Source organism: Acanthochromis polyacanthus, chromosome 11 (genome assembly GCF_021347895.1).
Source record: "Acanthochromis polyacanthus isolate Apoly-LR-REF ecotype Palm Island chromosome 11, KAUST_Apoly_ChrSc, whole genome shotgun sequence".
NCBI lineage: Eukaryota > Metazoa > Chordata > Actinopteri > Pomacentridae > Acanthochromis > Acanthochromis polyacanthus.
In genome coordinates this window covers 38,911,589-38,930,108 of record NC_067123.1, presented here as the reverse complement: position 1 = coordinate 38,930,108, position 18,520 = coordinate 38,911,589, and the positions used below count along the sequence as shown (strand labels likewise).

General features: G+C 39.3%; 2 protein-coding genes across 2 annotated transcripts; one reads left to right on the top strand and one right to left on the bottom strand.

Annotated features, from left to right (window-relative positions):
- The first annotated feature begins 34 nt into the window (after positions 1-34).
- LOC110967541 (zinc finger and BTB domain-containing protein 12) lies at positions 35-9,275 on the top strand. Its single transcript, XM_022217189.2, has 5 exons — positions 35-358; positions 2,728-2,936; positions 4,043-4,237; positions 5,891-6,091; positions 6,583-9,275. Exons 2-5 carry the CDS (start codon positions 2,733-2,735, stop codon positions 7,696-7,698), a joined length of 1,716 nt encoding a protein of 571 aa, XP_022072881.1. The 5' UTR covers positions 35-358; positions 2,728-2,732; the 3' UTR covers positions 7,699-9,275.
- Positions 9,276-10,022: 747 nt separating this feature from the next.
- nelfe (negative elongation factor complex member E) lies at positions 10,023-18,473 on the bottom strand. Its single transcript, XM_022217186.2, has 11 exons — positions 18,369-18,473; positions 17,988-18,073; positions 17,739-17,808; positions 17,063-17,208; positions 16,748-16,822; positions 16,573-16,610; positions 16,190-16,479; positions 12,362-12,506; positions 12,174-12,228; positions 10,379-10,481; positions 10,023-10,286 (listed from the first exon to the last, which is right to left on the bottom strand). Exons 2-11 carry the CDS (start codon positions 18,060-18,062, stop codon positions 10,213-10,215), a joined length of 1,071 nt encoding a protein of 356 aa, XP_022072878.1. The 5' UTR covers positions 18,063-18,073; positions 18,369-18,473; the 3' UTR covers positions 10,023-10,212.
- Between the last annotated feature and the right edge of the window lie 47 nt (positions 18,474-18,520).

Below are 18,520 nucleotides of genomic sequence, written 5' to 3'. Positions count from 1 at the left end.
GATTTGAGCAGTGAGCGCACCACTGATCAGAAATCAGCGTGTGCGCGGCGTTTCGACGATCAGTGTTGAGGAGAAGCTTCACGCGGAAACCGATTCAAAGTCAGCTCGGCGGGGCGGCGGCGGCGACACGCCAGCGGGTCCGCATTTGTTGTCACGGGATGCACGTCCTCCGAAAAAAGGCCGAAAAGTAAACAGGAATCGAGGTGGTAGCAGCGAGCGGCCGGCTGGAGGGATGAGCAGACACCGCTGGACGACTAGCATCACCTCCGCCAACGGCTGAAGCGTCACAACGAGCCGGGATTGTTGTTTTTTTTCGCCCCCCGGTAGCGCTCACAAAGACGGAAAGAGAGAGGCGAAGGTGAGTAACGGTAAAGTTAGACGGGCAGCTTTTGTTTCGTGGTTTTACCAGCAGAAAAACCCACAGACGATACAAGTGGGCGAGCTAACGAGCTGTTAGTTAGGTAGGGGCTAGCGTTAGCTGACGTCCAGCTAGCCGGGCGAAGAGAGGAAAGGAGGAAAATTCTGTGTTTTGATCGATATCAACGTCTGACGGAAATGACACCTGTCGACTAAATATCACGGACTCAACTCATATCCTTCTCCAGCTTTTTCTCGTCCAAACATGGTAGCTAACTCAACTTTTCAACGTTTCTGAATTTTAAACTGGCGTTTTAATTAGCATGTAATGTGAGAGTAGATGTTCTTCCACCGTAATACGATATTATAACGTCTGTTTGTCGTTATTATAAGTGATAAAAAGCCGTCTGTGTTTATTCCCACTTCCCTGTTCAACCTGAATTGAGAGACAGGACTTGTTCTTTCAGTTTACATCAGCATTAGTGGTAAATTTATTGTCTGTTGTCACCATTATCCTCACATATATGTGTGATATTTCATATTTGTCAAGGATGCTCCAGAAAGAGAAACTGTTATATTCATATACCTATTATTATTTTCTCAGTGAATGTTTTTGTCCTGAAAATATCACAACAAAGTGAAATGATATTAGCTAACCCAGCTTTTCAACGGTCCTCAATTCTAATCTGTGGATTTAATTTGCATGTAATGTGAGAGTAAGTGTTCTTCCACCGTAGTACAATATAACGTCTGTTTGTCGTTATTACAAGTAATATAAAGCCCTCTGTGTTTATTCCCACTTCCCTGAATCGAGACACAGGACTTGTTCTTTCAGTTTGTCCACATTAGTGGTACATTTTGTAGATCACTCACCAATTTAGATTACACATTTATTGTGTGCTGTCACCATTATCCTCAAACCATGTGTGATATTTCATATTTTTTAGTTGTGTACATATAAGGCTCTACGTCCACTGATGTTATTGACTTGCTTTGAAACACGTCAAGGACGCTCCAGGAGGACAATCTGTAGTATTCTTATGCCTATTATTGTTTTCTCAGTGAATGGTTTTGTCTAGAAAATGTCACAGCAAAGTGAAAAATTACCAAAGGTGACCGCATTATTTAGTTATTTTTTTCTGGCTATTAATCAAACACAAAGATGCTAGTGAACGCTCACTCGAGGAGCTGATATCAGAGAATTCTTGGTGTTTTAGACTAAAGACTAAATTGACAATCAAATGGCTTTCCGACTAAGTTAAATCATTTTAGTTTTGTGTTCCTGTCGCTCTTTGAAGAGGCTTATTTTATATTTGAACCAGCTGAGAACTAATCCAAACATGTGTTAATATATTCCAGTTGTTGGACTTTTATATCAGTGTTACCATCTGGATTTGTCACAACTGTGCGATTTTTATTTATTTTTTATTCAGTGTCACTTCAAAATACGTACTGAACATGTGTGCTCAGCGTTTGGAAAACCGACTCTACAAGGTTCATTCTGTGCAGGAAGAAAAAACATTTTACAGTCGTGGTATATGTTTTGAGAATTGGGCGAGATTTTAACGATCAAAACAAACCTGGCCGTCTGCTTTGTAAGCTGCTGCAGTGCATTTCCATCACACTTCTGTCACTTTTAACCCTCGTGTCGTCAAAATTAACCCGTTTTAAAGTTTGAAAATGTGGGAAAAAAATATGTTCACAGTGAATTACTTTAGATATTTTTAGGATTTTTTGGAAGATTTTTACTCATTTTTTGAAAACATTTACAAGACTTTTCTTGTCAAGTTTGGGGGATTTATTAAAATTAAACTTAAGGAATTATTTGAATTTTCTTCCTGAAGGTTTTGCAAATTTTCAGAAATCTGTGGAATTTTTTTGCTGAATTTTTGGGATTTTTGTCAACAAGGAGAATATATTTTTGGTGCCCGTGAATGAGGACAACAGGAGGGGTTATTAATGCTGCTAATTTCCTGCCCATATTTATTCTATTTTATTGTTTTTTAACTGATCTCATTACCTCCTATCTTGCCTCTTTTGCATGTTGGAATTCTTGACATAGTTTTGTTTTATATGTGCGTTTTATTTTATTATTTATTGTTGTTAGTTTAGCTGGTTTCAGTGCTTATATTTCCGTCATGCTCCCATGTGTGATGACAATAAAGCTATTCTATTCAATCTTGAGTTCAAATGGGGCTAGGAAGGAGCTTAAACTTTCTTTGATCCCGTTTCAGACGTTGCACACAGCGTTCAAGTGGGTTTTATTGGGCCTCGTCGTTTTGTGCCTGTTTCTACTTTGTAATTGAGTTATTTGTAATGGGTGCTCACTTCTTGGAATTTGTCACCACGCCCGTCCTTGTTTCTCCTTAGCCAAGATGGAGATGGTGTTTTTCCGGTTACCGGGTCACGGAGACATGACCCTGAAGCACATGAACTCGCTGAGGTCGCGCCAGCACTTCTGTGACGTCACCATCATCGCCAGCAACAACCAGATATTCAGGGGACACAAGGTGGTGCTGGCCGCCTGCTCGCCCTTCCTGAGGGACCAGTTCCTCCTCAACCCGTCACCAAAGCTGCAGGTAAACAACCTCACGCCGTAACACTGTAAAAAAAATGCCTCTCTCAAAACAAAAAGAAAAAAACTGATTTCAAGGAACTTTTACCTTGAAATAAGTGAAAAAATCTGCCAATAGAACAAGTGAAAAATGGCTTGGTAAAATTTCTTGAAATAAGAGATGATAGAATATTGAGATCAGATCTTAAAATTAGCTGGAAAAGCTTATTTCAAGCTCTATTTTATCAGGATTGTCAAGCTTAGGTGTCTTAAAATAAGCCAGACATGCTTAAAAAATAGCAGTTTTTCACTCAAAAATAGATTTTCGCTTTCATGTAACCTCTTAATTTGAGATTATTATTCCTCCTGTTGTCTTCATTTACAGGCACCAAAAAATTGTTTCCTTGCCTGAAAAAAAATCAGAAAAAAATTCCCCAAATATCTGAAAATTTGCAAAACCTTCAGAAAAAATTCCTTGAAAGTTTAATTTTTTTTTAAAAATCCCTATATTTGGCAAGAAAATTCTTGGAAATATTTTTCAAAAAATGAGTAAAAATCTTCCAAAAAATCCTAAAAATTTCTAAAGTGATTACATATATATATCGGTAAAACTTCTAATATTTTCTTTCACATACAAATCAACAGAAATCCAGTGAAATTTGCTGGATTTTGATAGATTTTTTTTGTGAATGTTCTTAAGAAACATTTTTTATATTTTTTTCCACCAAAAAATGTTCAAAAATTTCCAAAAAAATGTTTAAAATGTGGACATCAGAAGTTTCACTGTGAATTTTTTCTCTGCACATTTTCAAACCTTAAAACGGGTCAGTTTGACCCACAGGACGACACAAGGGTGAAACTTATTTTTTGGACTTTTCTTGTAAAACTCAACTCAAAATAAGATAATTTCCAGATTGTTTGACTGAACAAAATATTTAAGATGCATTGTCTTAAATCAAGTCCCTCCATCTGCTGAAATGTCACTTGTTAAGTGAATTTGTCTTAAATCAAGCGGGATGAGACATTTTGACTAAAAATAAGACAAATAAACTTGGTAAGATTTTTGCCATGCATTGTGAATTTCTCTTCACTTTCCGAGTTAAATTTCTGTGACTCTGTGTTGTAATCCAGGTGTCGATGCTGTACAGCTCCTCGGTGGTGTGCGACCTGCTCCAGTCCTGCTACACCGGCATCCTGCACTTCAACCCCGAGGAGATCGTCAACTACCTGACCGCTGCCAGCTACCTGCAGATGGAGCACATCGTGGAGCGCTGCAGAGGAGCGCTGGAGAAATACGTGCAGCTGAAGCATCCCGCTCTAGCTAAGGTCAGACTCCCACATCAGTCATCCTCAAAGTTAGAGATGAAGTGGAATCTAAGCCACAAATCAGGGGCCAATGTCTAAGACTTGACCGTGTTTAAATGTTGAAGATCTTCTAAAAATATCACCAGGAGCAGTCGGCATTCAGAGGCAGCAGGATTTAATGTCGACAAGAATCCACGAGTAGTTCTGAGCAGTGATAAAATCCAGAGAAAAACCAGAGATACTGAGCTGTGCTTCGTCTTTTATGCTGTGAGAGTTGGTCATTTTTCCACACCTGTAGGATGTATGATAGGAGAGACAGTTTAGACACCATTCTACTTTTCTATAGATGGATAGATAGATACTTTATTAATCCTGAGGGAAATTCAAGTGTTCAGCATCTTACACACAATGTAAAATAACAAGACACACACCATCCCATTAAACATCAGTCATTAATATAATATTCATTGTTATGTGTTTTATACACGTTTTAACTCTATTCTTCAGTCTAATAGCATTTGCCATAGTTATATCATCTTTTACTTTGATCAAATCAAACCCAAAGCCTTTCTAGCTGATAGATTTGTTAAAGTGTCAGGATTCACAGCTGCTTCCTTCTCAGACCTTTTACAGTTAGAGTCGTTCATTTATCTTGCAGAATGTCATCAAAGTTTTGTGTGTGAAGAATGTGACAGATAGCAGCACGGTAGTCCAGTTTTATCTTCAGTAGTTATCTGCGATATCATTTTGTAATGAAAGTAATTTTCAGCTGAACGTCTTGTACTTTCTCCCTACACACAGTGTTCACACAGGAACGCTTTATCAGAGCTTCTGGTATTCAAAGGTTTACAGCAGTGCTTCTCAAACTCTGTCAGGACAAAAAACTTGTGCACCTCCTCAATAGATTTGTGTATATGTCACAGGCCAAATTAGAATCCAGGCAGATTTAGAATCCGCCTAGGCAGAATTAGAATTTTGATTTCGCCTAGGTGAAATGAAAATCCTGCCATGGTTGTTGTACGGATTTCAATCTTGATATATAAATAGCCTGTATATTAAGAATAACCCTAACCCTAACCCTCTAACAGGATTTTGGCATACAGTATATGAAAAAAAACAACCCAGAAACTACTTTGACAACATCATTTTTTCCCTGTTTATTTTGCCAAGTGTTGAGGACAAAAGTTGACATTACTTCTAATTATTTAACTTGTATCTAAAACCAAATTTCAAGGTACATAATTTTAGGGAAAACAAATAATTACATGAACAGAGCATATCATGTTCAAAACCCTTCAAATTTCAATCTAGCCTAGGCGAAATCAAAATTCTAATTCTGCCTAGGCGGATTTAAAATCTGCCTGGATTCTAATTTCGCCTGTAACACACACACATACATACATATATATATATATATATATATATATATATATATATATATATAGTAGACATACAAATCTATTGCAAGTACACATTTGTATACTTTGTATTGAGAAACAGCCAGTGCAGTTTGAGTGTTGTGCGCTGCTAAAAACAGGCCGGCGTTAATAGTTCAGCTAATTAATTCCACACAGACGGACCTTTTCCTCCCATGTCATGCCTCTGCACCCCCACACTTTGAGAAGCACTGCTTTACAGCGATCCCATCGTCCGTTTCACTACTGCTCCTTGTAGGCGGCTGTAGAGGAGAGCCAGGCCACACCAGTGATCGTCAGCAGCATCCAGTCGGTTGGATCTCCTTCCCCACGCCGACCTTCTCCTGTCCAACCCAACAGTCCCGCTGTGTGCTCAGTGGAGGAGAACAGCGGTGATGCTCCTCCTCAGGACAGCATTCAGCCCCAGGACAGTCCCATCTTGGATGATCCGTGTATACAGGTACCATCTCGGCTGATAAAATGTTCGATCTTCAGCTGATAAAACCGACCGATTCATTCAGTTTATATGAATGAGTCGTTATTTCGTCCCTCCAGTCAGACTAAAGACTTTTGATGAGATATTTCCTACCATTGGTTGTTCTATAGGAGGAATAATAACAGAAGATCTTTCAGACTATAAAATAATAAAGTCTTCACTGCTGTTGTCCATCTTTGAAAACACCTGCAGGTACATCAAATTATATGTTTAATCCTGAAAAAATGTCTGTTTTAATCCACTGCTCTTTGGAAGTCATTTATCAAGTAAAAACTGCCAAACGTTCATCATTTCTAATTAAAAATGTTCAGAAATTGTGTTTTTATGTGTTTGGTTGTTAAATATCTTTGGATTTTTGACCCTTTGTTGGACATAAGTATTTTAAAGACGACACCTGCTGTGTTTTAAAGGACATTTTTCTTCTGTGCTTAATTTTGTCCTCCATTGTGTTCCAGGTTCCTGGATCAGACGAGGAGGAGGAGACCAGGCAGGAGGACTTTGATGTGTTCAGAGTGTACATCTCTGAGGAGGAGCAGATGAACAGAGACAGAGAACGGGAAAAAGCAGCAGCAGGAGATGGACCTCAGGATGTTTGTTTCCCAGAAACAGAAGGAGTTCTGATTGGAGAAGGTGGAGAGTATGACTTTAACTCAGTAGAAGATCTCAGCTCTGGAGGACTTTCAGCTGAGACCATCCGAGCCTTCAGGCGAAGACTTTCAGACTCTAAGATCGGCCGAGGCAGGGGAAGGGGCAGGGGGAGGGGATTCAAAAGGAGAAGGTGGATGTCACATCAGGAGAAAAGACCTTCAGTCCTGGCCCAGCACCAGGACTTATGGTACCTGACAGCCGCTGGACTGGGTGGTTTTGGGCTGGACTACAGCCAGGAGGCACTTAAAGCAGCAGCAGGAGGTTTCCTCCCATTGGAACTCCCCCGGTTGGACTTCAGCTTGGGTGACGTTCAGGGGGACAGGATCTCCCCGATGACAGCCAGCAGCTTGAACCAGTTTTCCTTGGAGGACTCTGGCTGCAGCGCAGGAGAAGGAGGTTCAGGGCTGACCAGCGTCGGAGCCAACGAGGGCGGGGACGAGTCTGTGGCGGTGGTGGGTTCTACGTCCAGCGTGGTCGGCCCCGTCATCTGCGAGCACTGCGGCCTGACCTTTCCGTCGGCCCACTCCCTGGCCGTCCACGCCCGCTCCACCCACCTCCTGTACGCCTGCCCCTGCTGCGGCAAACACTTCCACCACTCGGCCAACCTGACGCGCCACATGGCCGTGCACCGGGGGGCCGGAAAGACGCACCAGTGCCCCCTCTGCTACAAGACCTTCACCCAGAAGTCCACCCTGATCGACCACATGAACCTCCACAGCGGCGAGCGGCCGCACCGCTGCGCCTACTGCCACGCCCGCTTCGCCCACAAGCCGGCCCTACGGCGCCACCTGAAGGAGCAGCACGGCAAAACCACGGGGCAGAACTCCCTCCACGAGCAGGAGGAGAGAGAGCGGGCGAGCGGGGCAGTTGGGAGGATACGAGAGGAGGATCAGGAATGTCTCGTTACCGAGCAAGTGTCGTAGACCAAAACGTCTTAACGAGTTGGACAGTTTACTGCAGGTAGATGTGGTCTGGAGGGTCCCAGCGTGGGCGTCAGGAAAGAGCTGAAAATGACTTTGATGCCTTTAAATTCTACGACTGCCAAAATAGGAGCTCTTTTAAACGAAATGTGTTTGCATAAAATAATAAACAACGGCTGCTTTTATCTCACCTGTTGTCCTCATTTACAGCCACCAAAAAATATTGTTTCCTTGTCTGAAAAAATTCAGCAAAAAATTCCCCAAATTTCTGAAAATTTGCAAAACCTTCAGGAAAAACTTTACCTAAAAAAAATATTTAAAAAAAAAATCCCCCAAATTTGGCAAGAAAATTCTTGTAAATATTTTCCAAAAAAAGGTGAAGAACTTGATGAAAGTTTGAAAATGTGGAAAAATTATATATTTTCACAGTGAAAAATCTGATGTCAACATTTTTAATCTTTGAACATTTTTTGGTGAAAAAGAAATGTTTCGCTGGATTTTGGTTGATTTTTATATGAATGTTCTGAAAGAAAATATCAGAAGTTTTACTGATATATAAGGAATTACTTTAGATGTTTTTAGGATTTTTTTTGGAAGATTTTTACTCATTTTTTAAAAATATTTACAAGAATTTTCTTGCCATATTTGAATTTTTTTTAAATAGAACTTTCAAGGGAAAATGAGTAAAAATCTTCCAAAATATCCTAAAAATATCTAAAGTGATTACATATATATCATTAAAACTTTTAATATTTTCTTTAAGAACGTACAAAAAATCAAAGTCCAGTGAAATCGGCTGGATTTTGGTTGATTTTTTTTTGTGAATGTTCTGAAGATTTTTTTTATTTTAACATCTTTTTTTCCACCAAAAAATGTTCAAAAATTTCCCAAAAATGTTGAAAACGTGGACATCAGAAGTTTCACTGTGAAAATATTTTTTTCCCACATTTTCAAACTTTAAATTTGCCAAACCTTCAGCAAGAAATCAAGCTTTTAAGGGAAACTTTTCTGGAATTATTGAATTTTCTTCCTGAAGGTTTTTGCAAATTTTCGGAAATTTGGGGAATTTTTTTGCTGATTTTTTTTGTATTTTGTCTCAGACGAGGAAACCATATTTTTGGTGCCTGTAAATGAAGACAACAGGAGGGTTAAACACGCCGTGTCACAGTAGGAAAATAGGTGTTAACGTATCGATGGATCTATTTAACTTGTGACAGTGAATGAACGACACCGAGACCCTGAAACCAAAGCAGATAAGTACAGTTTAATCATCTGTATTTTTATCATTTACAGCCGTGCTTTTCCTACCGCGTCGACTTCAAGGCCTTTTGATTTTATCGTCTTAAGAACAGTTTGACTCAGAACTGTAAATAAAATAAACGGAAAGTGTCTTCTGTGTTTAGCCGCCCGTGTTTTAGCTCTTCCACACGGGTGTTTACACGTATGTTGCCTGATTGGACCTCAGAATGAGACGTGTCTTAATGTGCTTTTGATAAAAGATGTGTAAAATATGTGACGATCTGATAAGACTTGTTCCTCTGTTGCAAAATGTTGTTCAGGAAATAAACTCTGAAAGTGAACGCTGTTTTTTTTGTACATTAAAGTTCTGGAGAAAGATGTTATCACCACTTAAACTACAGCTGCACACGGTGCAATGAATTTAGATTCTCCTAAAACCCAGGAAGAACAGAACAAGATCAAAGTTCATACAAAGCGTTTTCATGTCGAGTTAAACATTTATTCGATGCGCTGGAGGAATTTGAATCCGGCATTTTAAAATCCTCACAGTACATTTTGTGACACAAAACTTCCATCTATGTTGTATTAGACTAATTTATTAAGATGTAATTGGTTTTTTTTGTCTAAATGCAGTTTAAGAGGGTTTCAGGCTGTATATAAAGATTATTTACTGCAGCTTCTCCTTTTCTCAGATGCTGGATGAATACACTTCTATGTAGACACAAAACGAGACACAAAATGGCAAGAATGAGACAAAAAAATATCACAAAAATGAGACACAAAATGACAAAAACGATAAAAACACAAAATGGCAAAAACGAGACAAAATCGAGACGATAAAAATCACAAAAATGAGCCACAAAAAAATCAAACGACAAAAAATGACTAGCCAGAAAAAGACAAAAATGAGACAACAAAAATGACACAAACGAGACACAAATTGACAAAAAAATGAGACACAAAATGGAAAAAATGAGCAAAAACGACAAAAAGGAGACACAAAATGACAAAAAATGAGATGCCAAATGGAAAAAAGGAGACACAAAATGACAAAAACGAGACACTGCATCCAGTAAATCAGACGACACTTTAGGTAACAAACAGCTTTTATTGAGCTCCACAAAACAGATCTGTAGTTTCAGGATCCATCCCATCTACTGCTTCAAAAAGACAACAGAAAACCCTCTACTGCTCCAGCAAAAACACACAACTGAAGCAGCCAATCGGCCTTAACAGCAAAAAAAAAAAAAAAAAAAAGACACAGACAGGAGCTGGTCGTCACAGGAAGTCCTCGCTGTAGACCACCTGGTTCCTCTTGTCCCTGTAGGAGCCCTTAGTGCTGTTCTGCACCGCTGTGGAAGGACAGAAACCGTAGAGAAGGTTAGTCCACGCTGTGCCGACACGCCGGCAGCCTGATCGGTGTCTAAACAAACAGAGTGTTTACCCAGAGAAGCCCACACTGATTTCCCCGTGGCAGCGTCCAGCATCGGCTGCTTCCTGGCGATGCTGACTTTGATGTGAACGTCTCCCACCGTGCTTCCATTCAGCTGCAGGCAGAGTTCAGACTGTCAGTGAGCTCGAGCAAAGCATCCCCACAACTACAGCAAATCATAACAATAAGAAGATGGAAAACAGCTCCGTTTATTACAGTCAAAATTTCCTGAATGTACCTTAAATAGCTGTTTTTAAGATTCTTTTAATGGTCTTGGTCCAAATTATTTATCTGATCTGCTTTTGAAATATGTGCCTTTTAGAACCCTCAGGTCTTCAGGCAGCGCTCTTCTAACTGTTCCTCATGTTTTAACCAAAACATATGGTGAGGCCTCTTTCTGCCATCACGGTGCACGTTTGTGGAACAGTCTACCTGAGGACCTGAGGAAAACAGAGAATGTGGACATTTTTAAAAGCAAACTCAAGACCTACCTTTTTAGCTTGGCTTTTGATTAAACTATATTTATTTATTTGTTTATTATTTTAACCTTTTAGTCTGCTTTTAGCTACTTGTGTTATTTTATTATTTATCGTGTTTTTATTTTTTTTTTTAATTTATTTATTTTTTACGTCGGTTTCAGTCCGGTCTGAAGTCTTTTATTCCTTGTATTTATTTATCTTAATTTTTTATTGCGCTTATTGCTTTTATTTATATATCCTATTTATTTATATATCATTTTACCTATTTATCTTACTTTTTTATTGCTTTTATTTATATATCCTATTTTTTCCATTTTAATCGAAACCTCATTCTCTGTTGTTTCCCCACTGTGTGAGATAGCGTTTCCTCAAGTGTTCTTAATTCCCGAGTTTGTGTGAGTGTGTGTTTATGTGTAGGTGTATGTGTGTGCGTATGTTTGTGTTTATATCTCTTGTATGAAGTGCTTTTAATTGTTGTATTGTTTTTATGTAAAGCACTTTGAGCTGCTCCCTGGCATGAAAAGGGCTTTATACATAAAGATTGATTGACTGATTAAATAATAATTTGGAGAAAATCAAAGTGTAATTTTACTGGCATCCATAACATCTGCATTAGCCTACTAATTAGCAAAATACTATGAATTAAAATGCCCACATTTAAAGAACTTTTAGGTATTATTTCACACTACTTTAGAGACGTTCACTTTGTAAATATTTAAAAGTACTGAATAACAAAAATGAGACGCAAAACGACAAAACCGAGGCACAAAATGACAAAAAGTGCACACAAAATGACAAAAACAAAACAAAAAAATGGCAAAAACAAGAGAGAAAATGGCAAAAATGAGACACAAAACAACAAAAACGAGACAAATTGACGTCCACCAATATCGGCCTGATATCGGCATAAAAATGTAATATCGGTCAGCATCGTTCGCCGATCATAAAAATCGGTAAAATAATGTCTGATTTCACCGACATTTACCACTAAAATCCAGTAAGTAGTTTTCTTATTTTGAGCAGACAATGTTTACATCTGAAAGTCTTGTTGTATTTGCTTCCAATGGGGCATCACAATAAAATCAGGCATGATGGGTTAATTAATCAACAGGAGATATTTGATGTTACCTAAAATTAGTTAAATAGCCCACAGATATCAGTATCGGTTGATATTGGAGTGGGAAATTGAGAGTTGGACAATATCGGCACATGGGTTATCGGCAAAAAAGCCAATATCAGACATAGTTTATTTGTTTGTTCTGTTGCAAAGTGTTGGAGGATGATGATTAATGTTATGCGAGTTTAACTCCATCTTGGATTGAACCAACCTCAGCCACGGCCTGGTCAGCAGACTCCATCTTCTCAAACGTGATGAAAGCACAACTGGAAAGAGGAACAGGAGGGAACAGATCGGTGTTTAATTAACCGTGGAGCGGCGTGTCATTGTACAGACGATCAGAACAGCAGATGGAAGAGGCCAATAACGTGCACACGGCTTTGTTTCACGGCTGCGTACTTGCGTGGGTTGTCCATGGAGAGGTCGATGATGTTTCCGTGTTGAGAGAAGGCAGAGCGCAGACTGTCCTCCACGAGCCCAGAGCCGTAAACGTACACCGTGTTCCCCTTTCGAACGCCTCGCCGCTCCGGGTACGAATCAGATCCTGGTGGCAAAAACAAAACAGATTCCAGCAGCAGTACAAACATTACAGAAACCTCAGAGAACACTGGGCTGAAGCTGTCCAACATGAGGCCCGTGGGCCAAAAGTGGTCCTCCAGAGGGTCCAATCCGGCCCTCAAAGTGGAAAAATTCCAGAGAAGACATTAACTGCAGATTGTTAATTAGTAAAACTATAAATTTAAAATCATTTCTAGACCATGACAAGTTGTTTAGATCAGAAAATACTAGATTGTTCTTTTGTGTCTCATTTTTGTAATAACTCATCTTGTTTTTTGTCATTTGTATCATTTTGTGTTTTTTTGTCTCACTTGTGTTGCTAATCTATTTTTTGTTACTTTGTTTCTCACATTTGTCATTTTTTGTCTTGTGTAATTTTTTGCCTAGTTTTTGTCGTTTGTCTATTTTTTGTTGCTTTGTAACTTTTTTGTCTTTTTTTTTGTTTTGTGACGTTTGTGTAATATTTTGTCTTGTTTTTGTTGTGTTGTTTTTTGTCTTTTTCTGTCTGGCTTTTGTTGTTTTCATCATAAATTAAAATACTAGATTGTTCTCAGTTTTTTTGTAATATTTTGTCTTGTTTTTGCAAAAATTTAGAAAAATATAATTCCTTAAATGTGAACATTTTTGCACTGAAAGGAACCATTAGGAGTTGTGGTTATTTCTAGGTTATTATGCTGTGATTTTACTGGTCACTGGAGATCAAACTGGGCTGAATGTGGAACCTGAACTAAGATGAGTTTGACACCTCTGCATAATAGTTTTCATACATCTGTTATTTGCTCCGGCTCATGCAGTTTCTATAGTTTTTTCATCCATATGTTGAATCCTGGGGGCTCAGGTTCAACCCACCCAGCTGTAACAGACTTTATAGCAGCTCCTAATAGGATTTATGGCGAAGATCTTCCCTCAAAGCCTCCGTGAACTGCACCTAGCAGGACTATTTTTGGATCTTTGAGAATATTACAGCAGAAAACCTCTTTAACTGCATCAGAAAAGCTCTCTGAAGAGCCTCCAGCAAATCCAAAAGGCTGCAGCGAGAGAACAGGCAGAAACTAGTGAGAGAGATCCAATTTCTCCCACATTAGTTTCTCTGAATTCACTCCCTGGAAAACCAAAAAGAATTTAAAATCCTTTTCCTCACACACCACAATAACCCTTAATGATCACCTTAAAGACCTCAAAGCACCAAATTGTCCCAGTAGAGCACTTAGTTTTAGTTTCTAGGGTTTGTAGAAGTAGAACAGGAGGCAGATCCTTCAGCTATCAGCTCCTCTGCTGTGGAATCAGCTCTCAGGTTCTCTATTTTAATGACTACAGTGAGGACCGACTCAGGTGACTCCAAACCATCAGTTAGTTCTACTGCCATAAGCATAAACTGCTGGAGAATTTCCCATGATGCACCTGAACTCATTCACGTCATAAACTTTGTCTTCCCTCCTCTATTATGTCAGCTTTTTTCCTCTTTCTCTATTTTTTTCTGTAGGTATTCGTGGCTCCTGATCTTCTCACAGCTAATCTGTTCTCTTTCTACTCTCCTCTGTTGGAGTTTTTCCTCCTCACTTTCACTAAATGACAGCGCTCGATTTAGACGGTCGCCAGGAATCATGGCAGGTTGATGACATCATACAAAGTGGCTGCCTCCATGAAGTGAACACGATAGTCGCCAGGTCGCCATTTGCGACGTTTTTAGTCGCAAATGGCGACCTGGTGACCATCGAAATCGAGCGCTCGATCGAGCTGAACCACCTATCATGTTTTCTTCATGGAGGCAGCCACTTTGTATGATGTCATCAACCTGCCATGATTCCCGGCGCTCGTGGCGACCGTCTAAATCGAGCGCTGAATAATGACTAAGGGCTGCTTAGTTGTGGGGTTTCTCTTTTTAATATCCTAAGTTGGAATGCAATTATCTTGATCTTACTCATGTAAAGTGTCAGGATTTGAACTGGAAACATCTTTCCAATAATTTTGCAGCTTGTTAATTTGCATCGTGCTGTTTGGGCTCTTGAAGACGCTGTTCTATTCAGATGGGATCTTTAACATCTTCTGAATTCCTTGTGGGTATCTGAAAAATGTAGTCCTGGGAAGAACAAACTCATTTGTTATCTGTTCGAGTTGATTATTGTGGAATAACAGATGTAAAGAACTACAGTCATGGGAAAAATATTAGATCACCCTTGTTTTCTTCAATTTCTTCTTCATTTTAATGCCTGGTACCACTAAAGGTAAATTATCTGAAGAAAACAATGAACACGACAAAAAAATGTAGCTGATTCTATAATACTTTATGTCCTATTTGACATGCTGCAGCATCATTGTATTCCAGCGGTATGCCTCGTCCTGCTCAATCACCAGATCTAAATCCAACTAAAAACCTGTGGAAAATCATCAAACGCTAAATGGAGAACCACAAGCCCAAAAACAAAGCAGATTAGTTAGAATTAGTGCAACAGGAATGGGCTGCTGTGATCAGAAACAATGGTTATGGATCAGACTAACTCCTGTGTGGATCATGGGACTAAAACAGAGAAAAGAAAACATGGAACCCTGAAAGCTGTTTTTGGCAGAAACAATGCCACAGATACTGATGGAAGAACTTAAGGGATTTTGGTTATTATCAAGAAAAACGTGGAAAACGTCTGATATCTGCTCTGAAATTAAACTTTTATGAGCTGTTTTTGTTGTTGTCATTATATTTGTCCAAACTAATGTAGCTTTAGAGATACCAGGAATTAAAATGAACAAGAAACTGAAGAAAACACAAGGGTGGAATAATCCATTTTTTTAAAGACTGTATGTGCATAATCAGACACCCTCTGTGTGAGACAGTAAAAAACCTTCACCATCTACAGATTCATTTAGGCAAGCCAACAATGTCTGTAAGGATTTCCAATATTTAAAAAAAGAGGAACTTTTGTGCCCTCTCACATTTGAACAACATTTAGAAAATTACAAACCAGAATTTCTTCTTTATACGAAGCCGGCAGGGATTTGTGTGATTCATCTGTGATATTAAGGGTTTTAACTGCTCTGAGGTAAAAACTGAGAAGTGGGTCCCAGACTTTTATTTGATTTTGATCTTGGCACATCTATGGGTACCATCTACAATAAGTAACCTTTATAAGACTTAAACTCATCCAGACACGGCCAATTAGAGGAGGAAAGAGAGCATTACTTCAGAACTTTGTTATTACATCTAATAATCATATTTTAGCTCTCTGAGGAGGGACTAAGAATAACTGTGTAAAAGTGTGTTAAAGCCAACCTTAAGCTTTATGTTTAACCCAGTACAAACTATAGTAATCTATTACACACAATGGTTCAATCAATCCAGTGCCGTGTCATTCAGCGTAGGCGATCATTTCTCTCCATCTAATCTGATCTTTTACTTTCTGAATTGTGACTGTTGATCGTTCCATGTGTAGCCCTGATGTCAGTCCATCTATCATTTTCATTCTGTCTGACTCGTCCTCTTTTCACATTAATTATTCCGCTTGTGATGATGTATTCCAGGGTCTCTTTCCTCATGATGTGTCCAAAAAAATGTTGCTTGCCGTTTCCTAATCTTGTTCAGTAGCGTGTAATTTATGTTTAGTGTTTTAAAAACTTTTTTTTTTTGGTTATTCAGATGTAGAATTTTATTCAGATGTACAGAAAACGGTTACTTACGTCTGAACGGTCCGTCTCTGTCTCTGTCTCGGTCCCTGTCCCTGTCCCGGTCTCGATCCCTGTCTCTGCTTCGGTCTCGTTCTCGTTCTCGCTCTCGGTCCCTGTCTCTCTCCCTGCCTCTGTCTCTATCCCTGTCCCGCTCTCTGTCTCTATCTCTGTCCCTCTCTCTGTCCCGTTCTCTGTCCAGGTCTCGATCCCGGTCTCGCTCTCTGTCTCGGTCCATGTCGCGGCTGGAGGACATGCCGCCTCCATCGTCCTCGTCCCGGTATCGGTCACTTGAACTGACGAAGCTACAGGAACGTACAAGGAAATGACTCTCAGATAAACACTGTCAGCGTATTCAAAATGTTGCTTTGCTTGTCGTTTGTGGTTTCACACGTTACCTCTCATACAGAGACTTCCTGTGGGCTCTCTTTCCAGACTAGACCAAACACAAAACACTGGTTAGTAAAGGCTAGTTTGACTGATCTGTTGCTGCAAAAGAAACTATGAATTTTACAGCAGAGAGCCAAATGCAACACAGCGGTCACAGTTTATCATGTTTGATCTCTGGTATACCTCAGGTTGGTCTTCATCTGTAGAGACGCTCCTTTGGAATGGTAAGAAAGCAGGAATTGGGCCTTTTTCAGGGTCCTGTTGGAAATGAGGAACAAAAAAAAGCACATGCACAAACATAAAAAGCAGAAAAAAAACATTTAACTATCAACCAGACTGAAAGTGAATATTTAAGTGTTCTATTTCCAAATGCTCTTATGTTTCTCTTTATCTGTCAAGCATATACCAGATTCCACAGATATCCTAACATATTGACAATCAGCCGTACACATAAGCTTGAGAGTTATTGGTTATGTAGTTTATCTAATGACATCCCACCTTGAGTTTGATTTCCAGCATCCGAGACCGTTTAAAGCCCGAATTCTTGTTCTCAGATTTAATAGCGCTGATGGCCCCTGATTTGATGAGCATTTTCGCTTGTTCCGTTGCTGTCGCCGTGTCAACAACTGGCTGGTCTGAAAGTGCTGTGACAAAAAGGATTGTAAAGTGAACAAAAGCATGACCGATGTTTAAATTAGTCAAGACAGTTTGATAAATTATTCACAGGTAAAATTATCAAAAATAGAAACGTAGCAATTTATTTTATATAATAAACTATATCTATTACATTAGCAAAGGAAAACAGTATTTATTACTCCAGCACACTGTATCTCCACACCAGGATGGACATAATGAAACAGTACACGCTATAACGGAAATGATAATGAGCAGATACAGAGCACAAGGCAATAAATGAGTCACATATATGCGATGAATGTGTCCAGTATTCCTCAAAAGCTTTTGGTCATTTTATGACAATTTAGAATTACCAATTAACCTCAGCATGTTTTTGGACTGTAGGAAGAAGTCGGAGCACCTGGAGAAAACCCACACATTCACATGGAGAACATGCAAACTCCATGCAGAAAGATCCCAGGTGCTGGCTGGGACGTGAACCAGGGATCTTGTAACTGAAAGGCAACAGATATGTTTCGAATAAATACATTTTACGTACTCCGTTTGAGGCCACTCTGGTTTGTCTGGTTGGTTGAACTCTGTTTCTTCAAGGCGAGCAGTGCCTTTTTCTGAAATGACAGTGACACAAAATTTAAACACACACAGTGTTTTGAGACTAATTTCATTACACACGCCACAACTAGGGAGTGCATGCTACACCTGGATCTAAAACAACTGCAAACGTCATGTACTGTTTCTATCTATATATCTATCTGATGAATGTGACAGCATCCTCCGGGTTACTCACCTTTTTCTTAAGTTTAGCATACTTCTTTTGCAGTGCCTCCTCTTCCTCTGTCAGTGAACTTGGAAAAGCCACCATGACTGCAACCGCTGCAATACAGAGAGAATAACAGCTGTAAGCAAACAAAGGTCTAGTAACACCAGACAGGTTGTTTAGAACAAACTTCAGTATCTACTTTCACTCGTCTGACCGCCGCCCGCTAGCCTATAAGCTAATTAGCCCGCTAGCCAGAAACCAAAATACTACATTTTAAGAGAATAGACATGCAATTTCTTCCTACCAGACAAAATCAGGACTGCTATAATATTAAAAAAAAACCAGCTGGCCTCTTAAAGATACATTAAAAAACGGTTATTGATTATCAGTCTAATTTAATTCACTCACCGATTCAAAAGATGGAAACTCCTATAGCAACAACAACACCGACGCGTAAATATGACGTAACCTGCCGGCTACCTTTTCAGCAACGAAAATATAAAAACACAAAAAATCATTTTTTTTCTGTGTTAATACAGATGCTAACAAATTAATACAGA

What these genes read in the sequence shown, in the direction of transcription:
- LOC110967541 (XM_022217189.2), top strand. Translation starts at nt 2,733, where the DNA reads ATGGAGATGGTGTTTTTCCGGTTACCGGGTCACGGAGACATGACCCTG. An exon ending in AGCATCCCGCTCTAGCTAAG is followed by an intron (nt 4,238 to 5,890) that starts GTCAGACTCCCA and finishes TGCTCCTTGTAG; the next exon opens with GCGGCTGTAGAGGAGAGCCA. An exon ending in TGGATGATCCGTGTATACAG is followed by an intron (nt 6,092 to 6,582) that starts GTACCATCTCGG and finishes ATTGTGTTCCAG; the next exon opens with GTTCCTGGATCAGACGAGGA.
- nelfe (XM_022217186.2), bottom strand. Translation starts at nt 18,062, where the DNA reads ATGGTGGCTTTTCCAAGTTCACTGACAGAGGAAGAGGAGGCACTGCAA. An exon ending in CAGAGACGGACCGTTCAGAC is followed by an intron (nt 12,507 to 16,189) that starts GTAAGTAACCGT and finishes TTTTGCCACCAG; the next exon opens with GATCTGATTCGTACCCGGAG. An exon ending in TCCATGGACAACCCACGCAA is followed by an intron (nt 12,229 to 12,361) that starts GTACGCAGCCGT and finishes TCCTCTTTCCAG; the next exon opens with TTGTGCTTTCATCACGTTTG.